The sequence below is a fragment of the Myotis daubentonii genome, chromosome 14 (genome assembly GCF_963259705.1).
Source record: "Myotis daubentonii chromosome 14, mMyoDau2.1, whole genome shotgun sequence".
Lineage (NCBI taxonomy): Eukaryota > Metazoa > Chordata > Mammalia > Chiroptera > Vespertilionidae > Myotis > Myotis daubentonii.
In genome coordinates, this window is record NC_081853.1 from 6,299,182 (window position 1) to 6,319,698 (window position 20,517).

At 44.2% G+C, this 20,517-nt stretch overlaps 1 protein-coding gene across 1 annotated transcript in view; it reads left to right on the plus strand.

Moving 5' to 3' along the window:
* SUCLG2 (succinate-CoA ligase GDP-forming subunit beta) overlaps positions 1-20,517 on the plus strand; it is a 244,502-nt gene that overhangs the window by 129,266 nt on the left and 94,719 nt on the right. Inside the window, exons 3-6 of the mRNA XM_059663021.1 lie at positions 119-218; positions 986-1,076; positions 8,082-8,234; positions 10,752-10,841. Of these exons, the coding sequence (XP_059519004.1) occupies positions 119-218; positions 986-1,076; positions 8,082-8,234; positions 10,752-10,841 (434 nt within the window). The remainder of the gene's footprint in view (positions 1-118; positions 219-985; positions 1,077-8,081; positions 8,235-10,751; positions 10,842-20,517) is intronic.

Genomic DNA, 20,517 nt, shown 5'->3' on the forward strand with positions numbered 1-20,517 from the left:
CCTTCATTTTCAAAGTTGGTTGGGGAGAGCTTTTACCAGTTTTGGAAGTTATATGTCATTACCACTTGCTTAAAAAATAATTTAAAATTAACTACCCACTCTGAATTTTCTTTTTCAGATGCAAAAGAAATTGTTTTAAAAGCCCAGATCTTAGCTGGAGGAAGAGGAAAAGGTGTCTTCAGTAGCGGTTTGAAAGGCGGCGTTCATTTAACAAAAGAGTAAGTCTGGGCGTTTTCATCCCCATCTGGGCCGCAGTGCGGAAAGGTCTTGCTGGTGATGGACAGGAGCCCCGGTGGGAAGGTGGGTGCAAGGTGGGAGCTGGAGCTGGCGCATAGAGGGAGCAGCCAGGAAGACGCTGGCAGCTCCCGTTCCCTTCTGCTCCAGAAAAGCGTTTTCTTCACTGTGTCTCCCCTAGACAGTCAGGTTTCATTCCAAACGCTGGCAATGATGCCACTTACACATCAAGTTCTGCTGCCCTAACGGCGCTCCTGTTCCAGACCTGCAGCGGCTGCCCTTCACCAGGCATCCTGTCTCCTGTTTGAGACAGCCGGAGGCTCCGTCATCTGAGCCTGTCTGTGATTTTTCACAGTGATTCTTACCCTCACCTTTACCACCCCCCACCCTGTTGGCCAGTACATTCCAAATTACCTGCTCTCAAGTCTCTGTTATTCAGCTCTCATCTAAACCTGTCGCGCGTTTCAGCCTTGTCTCTTTACTATGACTATAATTTATTTGGGGGGGTATCTTCCTTCCCTTCCCCTCCTTTCCCCTCCCCTCCCTTCCCCTCCCCTCCCCTCCCCTCTCCTCTCCTCCCCTCCCTTCCATTCATTTGTGTTTTTGAACAGAAAGCCCCATGGGTCCTGGGCATGGAAGGTGTGCCTTGCCCATGTGGACGTGAGAATTTAGTATGGACTCTGCTTTAAAATTATTTTCAACAGAGTTGTTGATTTTCTTTCCTTTCTCTCTCTCTCTCTCTTTCTCTTAGCCCTAAAGTTGTGGGACAGTTGGCTAAACAGATGATTGGGTATAACCTGACAACGAAACAAACTCCAAAAGAAGGTGTGAAAGTTAATAAGGTAATATGAATGCTTCTGGTCATTTTCTATGTGTGTGGTAAAAAAAGAAAGCCATATTTCCGTTTTGGCAGAATTTAATGCACTTTGGCAATGCGCCATCTTATTTTTAAACCTCATGTCATCTGTTTAGTATGTAGTATGACTTTGAGGAGAAATAAAAAGTGTCTGTAATAGCAATGTTCTTTATTATGCCCCACATGTAGTGAAAGTGGGCCTGGGCCCTGTGCAGGCCACGCCCAGCCCGGAGCACAGGGCGAGGGCCCCTCCTGTGCTGAGTCAGGGCCCAGCATGTGGGGAGGAACTGTCTGCTCCGTGGGCACAGCTCGCAGGTGACGATTCCGCCGTGTGCATGCTTGGGGAAACTGAGGCAGCGCATGCTGGTTTTACTTTTCAGAGAGAGTTGAGTGGACAATTTTTGACGTGACCAACAAGAAAATCACCAGCTCGTGGTTCTTGTGCCACGAGAGAGTCTGTCCTCCTCCCAAGGGGCCATGGAGCGGAGGGAGGCTGGGCGCTGAGATCTGAGCTCTCCCTCGGACAGAGCCTTGCTGATGTCAGTGGAGCTCACAGAGCCGGTCCGCCCTTCTCCCTCCCACTGCCTCTCCCGCAGGCGCCGGAACTGGTTCACATGCAGGCGTGTTGTTTTTTGTTGGCTTTGTTCAGCCTGGCACACTACGTCTGTTTCCTTTTAAATCTGGCTTTGAGCCTTTACCTGTGTTCCTTCTTCAGCATTTGCCTACAGAGGGCATGATTAGTATTTTTGTTTAAAAAATTTGTAGTTCTTTATGGCTAGATGGGTTTTTACATTAGAGTTTGTGGTACTTTTAAAAAGCATATAAAAATACACAAAGAACAATCACACTGTATAGATGAGCTTGAAATTAGTTTGTAGAAAAGTTCCTAAAATACTGGTGATAAGTTCACTCTTGTAATTTGAATCATTGCCAGGAAACTACTAGAGTGATCTATTTTTTTTTTAGTCGTTTTTTTGTTTGCCCTCATTGCAAAAGTGACTAACTTATGTAAAAATTCCAGTAGTACAGAAATAATAAAAATTAGAAGTAAAAGTTCCTTGTAGAAATAATTGTCATACATTATTTAGTCTTTCTTCTCTGTAAAGTGTGTCTTACCACTTTTCTATAACAATAACATTTTACATGCTTTAGGGAACATGCTTTTTTCTTTTTACTTACAGAACCTTGGACATCAGTTAGAAGTCCCAGATTATTTTAGACTCAGCTTCTTTGAGAAGTTATTTCGACACATACATACCTCTGTGGCCATGGGGTATTTTTCTAAAGCTGTGCCTCTGTGTTGGTGGGCTGTTCCGTGGGGTAGTTAGTGCTGGGGAAGCGTAGTAACCTCCATCTTGTATAAAACTGCTGTTTGAATTCTCTGCTATTGTTAGATAGTCCCTTGTTCTGTAAACTCTGTCACTTTTAGACAGTCTCTTATTCTATAAAATAATGTTTCAGTTTGAATAATAGCAGAAGATAAAAACTTAACTGTCTGACCTTGCAAGCTATCCATCTAACGTAATGGACTAATAGTGATAATAATTCCCATATTCTTATGCCAAATGTTTGTTCTTTATGTATCCAAGATTACAAACTGTCTGTAACAATAACTCACACAGAGCCCTTTGTAAAATCCTCAGACAGAGAAGCCCGAAAGGTATAAATACAGGAAACTTCCTGTATGTGTTGCTCAGAGATTTGGAAGAGACACCTCCCTCTGGGACTCCTAATTAATTGGCTTATTAAGGCGTCTTGTATCTCACTCGCTGATTTACAATACAACACTGGGAGCTGAGACGCTGCGGGGCCAGGGGAGGAGCGCCAGCACGGAGCATGTGCTCGTCTTACCTGACCACGGTGTGTGGCGGGAGCCTGTGCTCGTCTTACCTGACCATGGTGTGTGGCGGGAGCCTGTGCCCTGGCACTCCTCCGGCCACAGTCTGAGCAGCAAACCAAAGCCAGTTCAGCATCCAGTCAGGGTCAAGGACGTTTCAAAGCTTTCTGCACTGGGGACAGCACAGAAAGGCTGCATTGGTGGTATGCTGGTATCAGTCGCAGATGTAGCTTTTCTGAAATGTATCTAACTGAGCATCTCCTGGAATGAGTGTTCAAGCTCCATTTCCATTCTCTCTGTTACAATTCCTAAAATATTCTGACATCCTGGGTCATAAGACGGCATAGTAATGTAAAAAATTGGCCTTTATATACAATTTCTTCATTTATTTGTTGATAACCATCGTCACTTTCCTGGGGAAGTGCCTAAAGACCCAGCAGGAGCATGTGAGCCAGCGGGGTCTTCACACACAGAGCTGATGGAATCCAGAGCACGCCTGCCAACACTTAGCGGAATGAGAATAGGATTCGTGAATGACAGGTGCCCTGAAGTTGTAAGGTTGTGTTGCCTCTAAGACTAGCTCCTGAAAGTCACTAAATCTGTTCATAGACGAGCTCTGTGTTAGGAGGTGAACTTTCAGTCAAATGGTCCTAGGCAATCCCAGCACCGTGTGCCAAGAAGCAGTTCTTACGTACTCACAAGCTACCGTTTATCACAGGATACTCGGGATGAAGCCCCTGCTCAGGCGTTTTATTTTCAACTGGTCATAACTTCAGTAAAAGTTTGAACAGGAATTCTATATCCATTACAGTGTAGCTTTTTAGATCACCATAAACGGGATGGGGCAAGAGTAGGTTCACAGTTATAAGTACGGGAAACAGTTTAAGAATCTTTTTTTTTTTTTTTTTTTTTTTAGATTTTTTTTTTTTCATTTATTTATTTTTTTTATTATTATTTTTTTTTATTGCTTAAAGTATTACAAACGGTATTACATATGTATCCATTTTATCCCCCCGCCCTAGACAGTCCCCTAGCCTCCCCTATCACCCAGTGTCTTATGTCCATTGGTTATGCTTATATGCATGCATACAAGTCCTTTAGTTGATCTCTTACCCCCCTACCTCCTGCCCCCCAACCCTCCCCGGCCTTCCCGCTGCAGCTCGACAATCTGTTTGAGGCAGCTCTGCCTCTGTATCTATTATTGTTCAAAAGTTTATAATGGTCTCTATTGTCCACGAATGAGTGAGATCATGTGGTATTTTTCCTTTATTGACTGGCTTATTTCACTTAGCATAATGCTCTCCAGTTCCATCCATGACGTTGCAAATGGTAAGAGTTCCTTCCTTTTTACAGCAGCATAGTATTCCATCGTGTAGATGTACCACAGTTTTCTAATCCATTCATCTACTGATGGGCACTTAGGCTGTTTCCAGATCTTAGCTATGGTGAATTGTGCTGCTATGAACATAGGGGTGCATATATCCTTTCTGATTGGTGTTTCTGGTTTCTTGGGATATATTCCTAGAAGTGGGATCACAGGGTCAAATGGGAGTTCCATTTTCAGTTTTTTAAGGAAACTCCATACTGTCTTCCATAGTGGCTGCACCAGTCTGCATTCCCACCAGCAGTGCACGAGTGTTCCTTTTTCCCCACATCCTCTCCAGCACTTGTCGTTTGTTGATTTGTTGATGGTAGCCAGTCTGACAGGTGTGAGATGGTACCTCATTGCTGTTTTGATTTGCATCTCTCGGATGAGTAGTGACTTTGAGCATGTTTTCATATGTCTCTTGGCTTTCTGGATGTCCTCTTTTGAAAGGTGTCTATTTAGGTCCTTTGCCCATTTTTTGATTGGATTGTTTATCTTTCTTTTGTTAAGTTGTATGAGTTCCCTATAAATTTTGGAGATTAGGCCCTTATCAGATATGTCATTGGCAAATATGTTTTCCCACACAGTGGGTTTTCTCGTTGTTTTGTTGATGGTTTCTTTTGCTGTGCAGAAGCTTTTTATTTTGATGTAGTCCCATTTGTTCATTTTTTCTTTAGTTTCAAGTGCCCTAGGAGCTGTATCAGTGAAGAAATTGCTTCGGCATATGTCTGAGATTTTCTTGCCTTTGGATTCTTCTAGAATTTTTATGGTATCCTGTCGTACATTTAAGTCCTTTATCCATTTTGAGTTTATTTTTGTGTATGGTGTAAGTTGGTGGTCTAGTTTCATTTTCTTGCATATATCTGTCCAATTTTCCCAACACCATTTATTGAAGAGACTATCTTGGCTCCATTGTATGTTCTTGCCTCCTTTGTCAAATATTAATTGAGCATATTGGTTCGGGCCGATTTCTGGGCTCTCTATTCTATTCCATTGATCTATGTGCCTATTCTTGTGCCAGTACCAGGCAGTTTTGAGAACAGTGGCTTTGTAATACAACTTGATATCTGGTATTGAGATCCCACCTACTTTGTTCTTTTTCAGGATTGCTGCAGCTATTCGGGGTCTTTTTTTATTCCAGATGAATTTTTGGAAAGTTCGTTCTAGATCTCTGAAGTATGCTGTTGGTACTTTAATGGGAAGTGCGTTGAATTTATAGATTGCTTTGGGTAGTATGGACATTTTGATGATGTTGATTCTACCAATCCATGAACACGGTATGTTCTTCCATCTGTTTATGTCTTCCTCTATGTCTTTTTTCAACGTCCTGTAGTTTTCTGAGTAGAGGTCTTTTACCTCTTTAGTTAAGTTTATTCCTAGGTAGCTTAGTTTTTTTGGTGCAATGGTAAACGGGATTGTTTTTATAATCTCTCTTTCTGAAAGTTCACTATTGGTGTATAGAAATGCCTCAGATTTCTTGGGGTTAATTTTGTATCCTGCTACATTGCCAAATTCATGTATTAAGTCTAGTAGCTTTTTGATGGAATCTCTAGGGTTTTGTATGTATAATATCATGTCGTCTGCAAATAAGGACAGTTTTACTTCCTCTTTTCCAATTTGGATGCCTTTTATTTCTTCTTCTTGCCGAATTGCAATGGCTAACACTTCCAGTACTATGTTGAACAGGAGTGGTGAGAGGGGGCATCCCTGTCTTGTTCCTGTTCTTAGGGGAAATGGTGTTAGTTTTTGTCCGTTGAGTATGATGTTGGCTGTGGGCCTGTCATATATGGCTTTTATTATGTTGAGGTATGATCCTTCTACTCCCACCTTGCTGAGAGTTTTTATCAAAAATGGGTGTTGAATTTTGTCAAATGCTTTTTCTGCATCAATTGATATGACCATGTGGTTTTTTTCTTTCAATTTGTTTATGTGATGTATCACGTTTATTGATTTGCGGATATTGTACCATCCTTGCATCCCTGGGATAAATCCTACTTGGTCATGGTGTATGATCTTTCTGATGTACTGCTGGATCCGATTTGCTAAGATTTTGTTGAGGATTTTGGCATCTATGTTCATGAGGGATATTGGCCTGTAATTCTCTTTCATTGTGTTGTCTTTACCTGGTTTTGGTATTAGGGTGATGCTGGCTTCATAGAATGAGCTTGGAAGTGTTCCTTCCTCTTGAATTTTTTGTAGTAGTCTGAGGAGGATAGGTTTTAGTTCTTCCTTGAATGTTTGGTAAAACTCCCCTGTGAAGCCGTCTGGTCCTGGGCTTTTGTTTGATGGAAGCTTTTTGATGACTGCTAGTTTAAGAATCTTGATTATTTATTAATTATTGTATTATTTTCCACACTAACCGCTGTACACCTACTTTTGCCCCACCCTGTATTTGTCGCATTTCAGGTAACTTAAAACTTAGTGTGTTTGTGGCATCTGGGTAGCTAGAATCTAATGCTACTTAACCTGCAACTTTCTTTGTGCAACATATTGTTGAAGTACTTTTAGGGAAAGCAATGTAAGTATTTTTATTATTTTCACTCCTAGTACTGATTATTTATGAAAGTTCTTATTTTCTTTTAAAAATCATCCAAGACATCTTTTACTATTCTTTTTGGGACTGTAAGCTGGTACAGCCTCTCTCTCGAGGGCAGTTTGAGAGTACTTTTCCATACGAAGATTCTAACACCTAGTCATTTTCCTTTTAGATACCCTATCTGCAAGGCACTCAAACAAATGAGCAAAGGTACATGTACAAAAATATTCACCGAAGGACCATTGTAGAACAATTGAAGCCCATTTCAATGCCTGTCACTAGGGATGTGGTTAAATACATATTGACATATAAGTACATAATCACAACGGCCTGGAAAGATGTCTGAGTTGTAGTATTAAAATTAAAAGCAAGAAGAAAGAAAGGCAGTGGAGCGCACGTAGTATGTCTGCATGTGCAGGGCCATTCCACGGCGACAATACTTGCAGGTGCCCAGAAAAAAAAAGACTACAAAGGTGTTGTAGTGGTCTCCCTGCTCTGGCTGCTGCGTAGCGTTGTTGAGGTTGCGCACAGCTCAGGACGCCTGGCTGCGGCAGTGATGGGGAGTGCATCCTTGCCCCGCTTGCCTGCTGCCCAGTCACGTGCTGGCAGGTGACCACGTCCTCCCAGAGCAAGGGCAGCTCTCTGAGTGTCGCCGAGGTTCCCTGTGGTCTCAGGGCCATGCTGACTGCTGGGGCCGGGGTGGATGTGTGCCGCTGCCTTCATTGTCTTGATTAGTTCCTTCTGGTGTCATTTGCATTACTTTTGAACAAGCAAATATATTTATCATTTAAAGAAAGTAAAAATTGAAATACAAATGCAGTGAACCAAGAGACGGACCGAGGAAGCATCGAGCACGCCGGAAAAAGAATCCTTTGCCGCCCAGACTGGGTTTTGCACCAGAGCGATTTGGGAAAGCGCAGTGTGGTACACGGATGTGCTGTTAGGGTCTCAAATGACAATAGCAGCTGCTCGCCGGGAGTTTTCGTGTCAGGATTCTCAAGGAAGGAAAAAGTAAGAGTAAAGTGGGACAGTTCCTTGAGGCCAACCACTACCTGTCACTTGAGCACGTTGACAGGATCAGTTAGGAGGAGGGATGAGCGTGGCGCACGCCCAGAGCAGAGCCAGCGCGTCCTGGAAGCGAAGGCACCGGGTTCAGGGGCCGATAAAGGAAGCCGTTTCACATGTGAGGCAAGTCTATTAGATTTCCAAGTGGAAACTTGGAAATTCATCTGCCTTTCCTCCTCCCTGGCAGTTGATGGTCGCTGAAGCCTTGAACATTTCCAGGGAGACCTACTTTGCGATTCTGATGGACCGGTCCTGCAACGGCCCCGTGCTGGTGGGCAGCCCCCAGGGGGGCATGGACATCGAGGAGGTGGCAGCTTCAAGTCCAGAACTAATTTTTAAGGTATGCTTAGATTGCTGGCTGCTCCGTGTTCACCGGTGGTGGTTATAGAAGCTGTTAAATATTTAATGTGGCGTCTGAGGCTGGTGGTGATGCATCTCTCTCTGGGATTTAAGGCTGGAGGATGTCAGGAGCTTTTTCTCAATGGCCATTGGATTGAAAGTTGGGTAGAATGGAGATATTCACTATTCAAGGTCTTTTTCTTTGCTTTCCTCGCCCTCCCTCCCTTCTTCCCTCCTTCCTGCCTTTTCTTCCTTCCTTGTTCCTTTCCGCTCAGCCTGTCCCGAGAATTAAACAGTGAAAGCAGACTGTGATGCTTCCACTTCCTTTTTGTTACCTTTGCCCACTTAACAGTATTATGATTAGAAAAGCTCCAAGGAGACCAGATGTAAGCTGGAGGCTGCTTGGACGTCTTCCAGCAACATCAGTGTCAAGCAGAATCCCCGAAAGCCCAGATTCTTTGTTTCTTTCCATCCTTTACGTCTTTTTCCTTTTACTGATATTAAGATTAGTTCATAGCCCTGGCTGGTGTCACTCAGTCGTTAGATCACCGAAGGGTCACAGGTCCAAAACCCTGCCAGGGCATGTACTGGGTTTCAGGTTAAGTCCCCGAACCAGGTCGGGGCACATGCAGGAGGCAACCCAACGATGTGCCTCTCTCACATTGATTAGTTTCTAGCTGAAAATATCTGAGGTAAAATCCCAACTAGCCAGCAAGTTTCCCGATATCTCTAAGCTTTATGTTTAAATCAGTAAAATGAAAATGGGGGTAATTGCCACCCCATAGAATTGTGAGAATAAAAGGAGGTGATGTGTTCTTGGCCTACCTCAGCTGTAGTAAAAAAAAAAAAAATCTAAGGGCCCTAGCTGGTTTGGCTCAATGGATAGAGCGTCAGCCTGCAGACTGAAGGGTCCCAGGTTCGAGTCCAACCAAGGGCACCTGCCTGGGTTTTGGGCTCGATCCCCAGTAGGGGGCGTGCAGGACGCAGCCAATCAATAATTCTCTCTCATCATTGATGTTTCTATCTCTTGCTCCCTCTCCCTTCCTCTCTAAAATCAATAAAAGATATTAAAAAAAATCTAAGGCCTTCTGAACTATAATTCCAGGTTTTAATTCTGGGTTCTTAGTATCAGAAAAATCACATTAAGATTTCTAGCATAAATACTCATTATTTCATTTAGAAAGTGATTTTGTTTTTCTTCAAAATTGGGACATTTATTTCTTGAATTTCTTTGTGTAAAGCATTGATAGTTTGGTTATTGGTTTTAGAATATTTTTACCAATGTTACATATTTAAGTTAACTGCCTTGCAAGTTAAATTGAGACTTTACAGGCTGACTTACATGTAGGTTTCCCCCATTATTCAAAAGTAGAGCTCGCCTGTGAAACCCTTTGTGAGCTGAAATGATGAAAAGTGAAGCAGAATTTACCTTAGGACACATCTTGCCAACAGATGCACAAAGTAGACTGAGAAAGCCCAGGGGCTCACAGACTCATTTCCCAGTGATGGAGGCTGGATGCTGGGCATGGTCCCCGGGAAGGAGCTGGGCAGGGCCCTCTCCCTGCCCAGAATGCGCTGCCTCCATGACTGCAGCAAAACGAACACTGAACACTATTTTCACTTTTAGCCATTTTTTGAAAAAGCAGAAATCCTCTTTAGATTTTTTTTGTTAACGAAAACAGATAAAAGGGAAGGGGCAAAGCAGACTTTTGAAAAGAGTGGGATACCTGTAATACCTATTTGGTACGATTTAAAACAAGCCATTCCTGCCCTGGCCGGTGTGGCTCAGTTGGTTGGGCATCATCCCATGCACTGAAAGGCCACTGGTTTGACCCCTAGTCAGGGCACATGTCTGTATTCCGGGCTTGAGCCCTGGCAGGAGGCGTGCAGGAGCAGCAGATCAATGTTGTGCTCTCACATTGATGTTTCTCTCTCTCTCCCTCTCCATTCCTCTTTCTCTAAAATTTGATAAAAACATTTAAAAAAACAAACAAGCCATTCCATTTATCAAGAGAATATATGAAAAAATGTTCATTTGTGAGCAGTGCCCAGTGTCTAGGAGAGAATAGCACTTTGTAAAGCCGAAGCATTCATAACTTTCATCATCGATACAGTGTTTATGTCATAAACTAATATTTTATCTGTGTGACAAGCTCTAACCTTCATAGCAGTATTAGGCTGGAGAAACCTTACTTTGGAAACCCTCCCAAAGATGGCATAAAAATTAACTGACTAAATATTCGTCAGTGCCATCTGTATCATAATTAAAAGTGAAAGCTGGCATCCGATTGTCTCGTCAGCATGCCCCCCGAAGAAGTACAGCTTTTGGAAAAGTTTTTTATAGATGGCCTGCCCATTAAAACCTACCACATCGGCAGCTGCAGGAGCCCCACTCAGAGATGTCTGAAAAGGTGCCTCACTTTCTTCTCGTTTGCAAATAAATGCGGAGCACTGGTCTTTTGAGGTTGTCTCTCACTTGACTGTCTGAATTTTGTTTATTTTATTCATCTTTCACCAGGAGCAAATTGACATTATGGAAGGGATAAAGGACAGCCAAGCTCAGCGGATGGCAGAAAATTTAGGCTTCCTTGGGCCTTTGAAAAACCAGGTACCTGTGTGATTGGAGACCATAGTGTCTGACTTGTTTCAGAAAACATTGGAGAACTTGCTTATTTGTCTTCAATTACCCAGAAACAAGATACGTTATTGTATTCTTTTCCCATTCAGTTGTTTATGATGAAGAACATATTTCTCTGGTGTTCTAAAAGAGGATGTTTATGATGTGTGTGTGTATATACGTGTATATCTCAGTGTGTGTGTAGGTGTGATGTTTGTGTGTGTGTGTATTGCCTGCAGACACATACACTTTGTTATGAATGTTAGTCTCTGTGTTTTTTATAGCTTGCAGCTCCAGGCCATGAATTATAAACGGCAGCACAGTGATTAGAAGCACAGGCTGTATACTCAGACAGATCGGAATTTGAATCCTACCCTGCTACCCAACACGAGAGCACATGTGTGATCCAGCCCATCTGAATGTCAGTGCATCAAATGGGGATGATGAAATTCTGAGAGGGTTATTGCAAGGACTGAGTGCACTGATGTGTGCAAGTGCGAATTCAGTCCCCCTGACTGGTCAGTTATTATTGTTACGAGTAGCACACATAACTTGTCGGTATCCTTGCATAGCTACTAGCCATTTGGGATGAGTATTCATGGCATGAAGGTGATATTTCACTGAGAACAACTTAAAACATGGCAATTTAGTAATTATATCTCTAAACTTCAGAGACAGACAAATTGGCCTCCGAGGTGCTGAGGCAGCGGTTCTCAACCTGTGGGTCGCGACCCCTTTGGCGTTCGAACGACCCATTCCACAGGAGTCGCCTAAGACCATCCTGCATATCAGATATTTACATTACGATTCATAACAGTAGCAACATTACAGTTACGAAGTAGCCACGAAAATAATTTTATGGTTGGGTCACAACATGAGGAACTGTATTTAAAGGGCCAGAAGGTTGAGAACCACTGTGCTGAGGGAAAGTCTGTCTTGAGCTTCACAGCCCGGCACTGCCCTTGGGGCAGCCTTACTGCTTGTCGGCATAGCCAGCTTCCTCGCCCTCAGCTAAGTCAGGAGAACTTAGTGGCTATTTTTAACTCCTTCATTACTAAGATCCTATGTGTGTGTGCGTGTGTGTATCTGTGTGTATCTGTGTGGATATGTGTGTGTATGTTTGGGTATGTGTACATGTGTGTTTTCCCCCTGGGGCTCCAGGATAATTACAGAACATTTTCTTTCATTTAGTTGGGTAGTATTCCTTCAAAAAAACAATAGATATTGCACTTTTTTCTTATCACCTTTAATTTTTCTTTTGATTGATTCTATTTCTGGATATTCAAGAGTGACAATAAGGCAAATCATAGAGAGTGAAGCAGCATAAAACTTTTAAGTGTGTGTATGTCCAAGGCATCATTCAGAGCCACCTGAAATCTGCCAGAATGGGAGTCCTACAACTAGAGAATTAAAGAAGAAAGCACATCGAGACTGGTAGGAGGTGGGGCGGAGCGGGGGCATGGAACAGGCTGGTCCGACACCCACAGGTTGTGTTTTTCTAATCTGGAGGGAATCTCGGCTGTGGAGGCCTCTCATGAGGAGCAAGGGGTCCCAGGCCCATACCAGACCCCCAGCCAGGGTTTCACAGCTGGAAAGAAAGTCCCTGTAACTTTGGACTGCAAAAGCTAACAGGGATTGTGGCTGAATGACACAGAGGCTGTGCAGACCCAGGCAGTTCCTCTTAAAGGGCTGGTGTACGACCTCACATGGACTCATTCTCTCTGAGCTCCAGCACTAGGGCAATGGCTTGGGAGGATCCAGGGACATACAGGGAGGAACTGAATTGTCTGGCATCTGAACAAGAATTCAGGGTGGTTTCTCCCAGACAAGGGTGCTCATAGGAGTCATTGTTCCTGTGCTGAGACCTCCTTCATCGCTGAGCTGACTGGCAGCCATATCTGAGTTTCCATCAGCATGGCTCACACTGTTAGCTCCGCCCTGGCGATTCCCTGAGACACCACCCCATTCAATTTGCAGCCCCACCCAAGCTGTTTGCAGCAGCTTTTCCATGTGAATGGCCTGTCCTAGCTCAAACAAGCAGTTGCTAGAGTCAGTGTGCCTCATGCCTATAAGGGGCCCAAGACATGGCACTAGCAGCAGCCTGCCCTGCTTCACAGATTGGCCTCAGCTGGGTACTTCCAAGCCCAACATAAATAGCAGCCATTTGCAGATTGATCTGTAGCTCCTGTTGGATGGCCTCAGGCAGTGGCTGACTTTGCACCTCCTGAAAGACATCAGAGCCAGTGCAATGGTGGATAGCTCCAGACCCTACCAGATTACAACTCTACACATGCACAAGTGACACACTCAAGGGGAAGACTCAGTGAGCACCAAAGCCCCATTGAAGAAAGTCCTGCTCCTTAAGGTTGTTTTCTGCACAGCAGCTCTTCCGCTATAGCTGCAGCTGGTCCTCACAACCAATTAGCATGGAGGTCAGCTCCTCCCAGTGATGCCAACAGCAGTCAAGGCTCAACTACAAGACTGTGTGCAGAGCCCACACAGGGGCCCACCTAGAATGCCCAGCTCAAATGACTGGGGAGGCTGAGCCACTGGGCCTTACAGGACACCTATTATACCAAGCCACTCTTCCAATTTCAGGAGACATAGCAGCTCTACTTCATACATAGAAATAAACACAGGGACGCAGCCAAACTGCAGAGACGAAGAAACGTCACAAATGAAAGAACAGAAGAAATCTCCAGAAAAAGAACTAAATGAAGTGGAAGCAAACAAACTACTAAACAACAGAGCTTAAGACAATGCTTATAAGGATGCTCAAATATCTTCATGAGAGCTTCAAGGGGTTTAGCGAGAATTTCAAAGATATGAAAAGGACCAGTTAGAAATTAATCATACACTAACTGAAATAAAGGATAATTTACAGAGATTCAACAGTAGAGGATTCCAAGAATCAAATCAAGGATTTGGAATATGAGGAAGCAAAAAACACCCAATCAGAAGAGCAAAAAGAAAAAAGTCCAACATTATGAAGATAGTGTAAGGAGCCGCTGGGACAACTTCAAGTGTACCAACATTCGCATTATGGGGGTGCCAGAAGAAGAGAGAGACCATGTTATTGAAAACCTATTTGAAGAAATAATGACAGAAAACTTCCCCAACCTGGTGAAAGAAATAGACTTACAAGTTCAGGAAGCCAAGAGAGTCCCGAACAAGAGGAACCCAACAAATGTATTGGTGAGGATGCCCTGTTTGTGGGAATGCAGACTGGTGCAGCCATTGTGGAAGACAGGATGTTGTTTCCTCAAAAATTAAAAATGGAACTGCCATAAGACCCAGTGATTTCACTTCTGGGACTATATCTGAAGAAACCTGAGATATTGATTCAATGGACTATATGTACATTGCAGTATTATTTCTAATAGCCATGATTTAGAAACAGCCCAAGTGCCCATCAGTAGATGAGTGGATAAAAAAGCCATGGTACATGTTCACCATGGAATACTACTCAGCCATAAAAAAGAAGGGAATCTTACCTTTTGTGACAGCATGGATGGACATGGAGAGTATTATGAGATACCATGGATGGACCAGGGTAAATAAACCAGCCAGAGAAAGATAAAAACCTTATTATTTCATTTATATGTGGAATCGATGAACAAAGCAAACAAAATAGAAACAGACTCATAGATACACAGAATAGACTGACAGCTGTTAGAGGAGGAGGAGGAGGATGGGGGACTCGGTGAAAAAAGTTAAAGGATTAAGAAACAAAAAACAAAAACAACAACCTCATAGACATAGACAACACTATGGTGATTACCATAGAGGAAGTGGGGGAGGAGAGGAATGGTAGGGGAAAGAGCAGGATAAAGGAGAGGTGAAAGGTGAAGGAAGGAGACTTGACTTTGGGTGATGAACACACAATACAGTGTACAGACATGCTTTATAGAATTGTACATCTGAAATCTATATAATTTTAGTAACCAATGTCACCCAAGTAAATTCAATAAAATTTTTAAAAAGTTAAAGAGAGGAGAGTACTTATTTGAAGATGGGAAGAAAGGTTCCGTTGGAAAGCAAATATTCAGGAGGTCAAAGGGGACAGGATCATCTGGGCCTAAACCTCAGGAGAAGGTACAGTCAGGATTCAGTGAAGTTAGAGGAACTAAATCGTCATTTAGAGGCTGGCGAAGATGCCAGGGTAGTGCAAGGACTATGCTGGGCAGCTCTTGGGTAAGGGCTACAGCCATTGGTTTTACCTCTTGGGAATGAGGCCATAATTATATTATTGATTGATTGAGCGGCTCCTTGTGTTGGGCAGACTCACCAGAGCTCCACCGACATAGCCACTGTGTTCCAGCTCCATGCGCTCAGTGCCCTGGTTCTGTGCCCATTCCCCTTGGCTGCTCTGTGATGCCCTTAGCCATCTGCACTCCCCTTTGCTGGATCCTAAAGTGTACACAGGACTTCCATCTTCTCGCTGCTGCGTTGCTGGGAATGTGCTTTGCAGATGTATGAAGTGTCCAAGAAGCAGCTATCCTGTCTGGGAAGTAGCACATCTAGGATGCTCCCTTTGACGAGATGCCAGCAGGAAGCTGTAAGGGCAGGAGGACAGCTCTGGAGGGGCCAAATCTGCTGCCACATAATTTCAAAGCTCAGGAGGTGAACATAACAGAGTTCTAGGGAAGGCAGTAATAGTCTTGTGTACATCTTAAGACACCTCCTCCCCCCACAAAAGCATTATAAGGGAAAATTAGGTTATTTATAGCTGTTAAACGTCTGAATGTTGTTTTCCCAACGCCCCAACCAACTTAGGTTTTAAGTGAGTTACCTAGGAAAGATGAACATGCAAGTTCTCAGGGGTCATTAGTAGCTAATTTTCATTATATTTCTTAATTACATTTTTAATTCACGTTGTTTCTTATTTCATTGCTGACTACATGAAAGACTTTGCATCTTCACTTGCTCAGCAAAAGTGGAGGGAGCACTGAGCGGGTGCTGCACAGCCTGCTGGGCCCTGGGCACAGAGAGGGTGAGTCCCCACCACTGCCAGGCTCAGCGGGCTGTGGAGGCCGCACCTGAGGAGGGAAAGCACTTTAAATGATGACCAATTTCTGGCCCTTTGATTAAGAAACGGTAATCTTAGAGACCCTGTGGATTCCATAAGACTGAATGTTACTTAAGTTTCATCTAGGATGCAGTTTAGGCATTTGGAGGAGGTACCTCAACTCATGGATGAACAGCATATAAAATGATTATTTATAAATTTAGTTGTCTGTCCTGTGACTCATGCCTGATGTCTCTAAAACAGCGGTCCTCAACCTGTGGGTTCCGACCCCTTTGGGGGTCAAACGACCCTTTCACAGGGGTCGCCTAAGGCCATCGGAAAACACATATTACATATTGTTTTTGTGATTAATCACTATGCTTTAATTATGTTCAATTTGTAACAATGAAATTGGGGGTCACCACAACATGAGGAACTGTATTAAAGGGTCGCAGCATTAGCAAGGTTGAGAACCACTGCTCCAAAAGCTGACGTAAGCTTTAATAAAAGTAAATATCACCTTGCATAATATCCACCGAGTATGTGTTCCTGGTGAAAATCCACTAAAGCAAGAATGGGTTGAAAAGACTAACACGGAAAGCTGAGCAGGACCAAAAGTTCCCATGTTCCTCACGTGTGTCCTAGTTAGCATCTGGACGACCGATTTCTGAAACACTGCCACCCGGAATCGTCACCTGGTGCCTCTGGGATGGAAACTGATGAATGACCCAGTGGGCCAAGTGAAAACCCACACGACCCCCAGGAGTGGTTCCTACCCCCGCTGGCTTTAGGGACCATGTGTGAATGCTGACGATACTCGATTCTGGGATGCAAGAAAGGTACTTACTTTTTTTTAACCTGTTAAAACATTTTGAAGACACTTAGAAATCGTCGTGGTATGAAGCATATGTCCTCAGGGATATTTGAATTTAGGCATTTTAACTTTTCAATTGTTTGTTGCAACCGTAACTTTCAGGTTTGTAACCAGCAGCCTTAAAGTAACATTAACTGGTGGCCAAGGGGAAGCAAACCCCTTTCCTGCATAGTGTGTGATGACTCGAGGTCGTGGGTGGCAGTCCAACCTGGTTGAAGGTACAGTCCCCAGCAGAATGTTTCTCTGACTCGTGTTTAATTGTTTCTTTAAATTTGAACACATTTGGAAAGCAGGGGAGCTAACCTCAACTTTCCACAGTCCTGCCATTTCCCATTTTACACCTGGTCAGACCGACACGCCTGCCCAACCCTTGTAGTCAGTTAGTATTGCCTTGGAATAAGGCGTGTCTCCAAGCCCAGCTGGCGCTCCCTGTCGGTCTTACAACACGATTTCATCATGCCTCCTCCCTGCTCAAAACATGTTTATATTTAAAGCATATGCCATTTGTACATGAATATACAATGACAATAGTGGAGGATCCCCCATAAATGCTCTGTTAATGTATAATTACAATGGCAGTAAGTGCAGAACATCCAGGCTTCTTCCAACCTCGGTTGATACAGGCTTAGGAAGCTTTGCAGCGACCCAGGTGCCCATTGGTAAACGGGTGGATAAATGAAGTATGATGTGTGTGTACGTAATGGAAGGTGGTTCAGCCTTGAAAAAGCAGATCATGACGTGCTGAGCATGGCTGAGCCTTGAGAACATCGGTCTGACGTTGGGGGCTGGGTGAAAAGGTAAAGGATGAAGCAAAGAAAAAACCCTCATAGACAGGGACAACGGCATGGCGATCACCAGAGGGAAAGGGGTGCGGGAGGTAGAAGAGCGTAATGGGGGGGAGGTAAATGGTGATGGAAGGAGACTTAACATGGGGTGATGAACACCCAATACAATATTCAGATGATGTTTTATAGACTTGTATACCTGAAACCTATGTAATTTTATTAATCAATGTCACCACAATAAACTCAATAAAATAAAAACAATTAAAAAAAGAAATTAGCAAGTCACAAAAAGACAAATAGGCATGATTCTGTTTACGTGTGTATATGAATAGTAAAATCATAGTGACAGAAGGTGATTGGTGGTTGTCAGGCAGGCAGTGGGGAGAATGGGCAATTACTATGTATCTGGTACCGAGTTTCAGTTTTGCTGGATGGAAAGTTCTGGAGCGTGGTTGCACAAAATGTAAATATACTTGACACTGCAGAACTGTACACGTACAAATGGTTGAGCCCATGAATTTTATGGTATGTGTATTTTAAAAAAGAGAAAGCTTTAAAGTAGCTGAGATAAGATTTTATATGTTTATGCATCCAGAAGTCATTTCTCTTACGCAGGTAGTTTCTCCTCATTGTTAACCACCGCTTACGCCAGCGGTTCTCAACCTGTGGGTCGCGACCCCTTGGGCTGGCGAACGACCCTTTCCCAGGGGTCGCCTAAGACCATCCTGCATATCAGATATTTACATGACGATTCATCACAGTAGCAACATGACAGTTATGAAGTAGCCACGAAAATAATTTTATGTTTGGGTCACAACATGAGGAACTGTATTTAAAGGGCCAGAAGGTTGAGAACCACTGGCTTATGCTGAGTGATTGCTGAGCGCTGACCGGCGGAGGCTGTGCAAGTGCAGGGCCCCCTGTGGGTCAGGAGTAACAAAAATATGGGCAAAAGATAAAGGAGAAAAGTATTTGCCATTGATAGGAGATAATGAGCTAATTTCTTTCATGTAAAAATACCTTCATGTAAATTAATAAGAAAAAGGGTAAAATCTCAACAGAAAGAAATGGACTGAATTCACAGAAAAGGAAATACAAATGTCTCCTAAGCTCATAGAATAATATCAAATTCACTCCTTAATAAGAGAAATTCAAGTTAACACCGCGGGTGGAAGACGAATTTCCCCTGGCACACTGGGCGCTCCTGAGAGCTGGTGGTTGTGACTGGGATGTCGGAGGAGCTGGTTTGTGGGAGGGGAATATTAAGTGAGTTGTGATACATCCACACAAGTGTTACGCAGCCATTTCAGAGAATGACATTGTTCTGTTTGTGTTGCTGATGACGGCTCTTTAAACTCTAGTAAAGACAGAGCGTATAGACCCAGATTTGGTTTTATAAAAAAGATGAGTGCGGAATGTGCACGCTGGTATGTGCATAGAACCTCCCACGTGGCAGCGACTGGTCAGGGGGCTGCGGGGCTGAGCCAGGCCCTGGATGGTGGGAGTCTGGGAAGGCTCAAGGCAGACCTTGGTGTGCCTGGGGCGTTGGTGTCATGTCTGTGTTATCTTGCCCCCCAGAAATTAATACTAAACATATTCAGCCTCGCCCTAGCCAGTTTTTGCTCAGTGGATAGAGCATTGGCCTGTGGACTGAAGGGTCCCAGGTTTTATTCCGGTCAAGGGCACATGCCTGGGGCATGCAGGAGGCAGCCAGTCAATGATTCTCTCTCATCGTTGATGTTTCTATCTCTCTCTCCCTCTCCCTTCTTTCTATGAAATCAATAAAAACATTTAAAAAAATATTCAGTCTTACTCATTATGTTTGTTTATTTATGTCCACTGAGTTGCAGGTTAGGATTTAAGGAGGGTTACAGATACACATAAAATGAATAACACGCATCACATCTCCAGGTCCTCAGTTTAGTGGGACAAAGAAACCACTTTCTTCCTTTACCCGGTGGGATTTATTCTGAGGAATTGGCTGCACGGATAGATATGTCAGAGCTGAGACATTTCAGAGTGGACAGAGGCACCGTAGAGCTAAACAACAGCCATTGTTGCTACCTGCGTGCTCGGGGACAGGAGGTGGGTGTCGCTGGACACTGGGGCACAGAAGCTGGAGCCCTGGTGGGCCTGTATGGTGGGAGCTGAAGTCAGAGCAGGAGATGCTGCCCAGGGCAGAGAGGGGGGAAGAGATACCCCAGCTTTGTGCCCCCCCCACCCCCCCCACCGCCTGGCTCCCACTGCTACCTCCCATTGGCTGGCCTGAGCTCAAGAGCCTTGGAAACTCAGCCTGCTAGAGCCATCTCCCTCCATCTACAGAGGAGAGGGGCGGAAAGCCACAGGTGTTTCTGAGGACAAGTTACGCAGGACTGGAACCACCAGCAAAACTGCAGCAAAGGGGAAGCCACGGCCAGGAATCAGACCGAGCCCAGACGAGACTGGCGGCTGCCACTCACCGAGGTCGCAGCCTTGCTGTGAGGCGTCCCAGGCTGTGCACGCGCAGGTGTGGGCTCTCCAGGCGGTGCCTGCCTCCTCCATGTCATCCCCGAGCCCAGGTCACACAGTGCAGGGTGCTGGGACTCCGCGGTTCAGAAGCCTTGGCTGCAGCGTGCATGAGCGGTGAGCTTAAGCAGAGTGAGAAAATGAAGCCGGTCACCTGTGGGAAACTGGCCGCCCTGCTCTGGCCTCTGCCTGTGGGGCACACTGTTCTCGGTTGAACTGTGCTGTGCATTCATGGGTGGTTTAGGGCCTCCATCTTCCTTTCTTGCAACGGTTGCCATTGGACGCTCAGTAATTGTTCCACAGATTATAAGTTTGAATTGATGAATATAATAACTGTCTAATTCCAGCATAATTAGGAAAACCTAGTTATTATAAACTCTCCAAGTCATGTTTACCTTTTACTTAAATGGAGCTTGTTTGTATTAATGATTGTAGCTCACATTGTGGCATAGCTCGGCTAATGGGAATGCGGTAATTTACAGAAAGATTACCAGC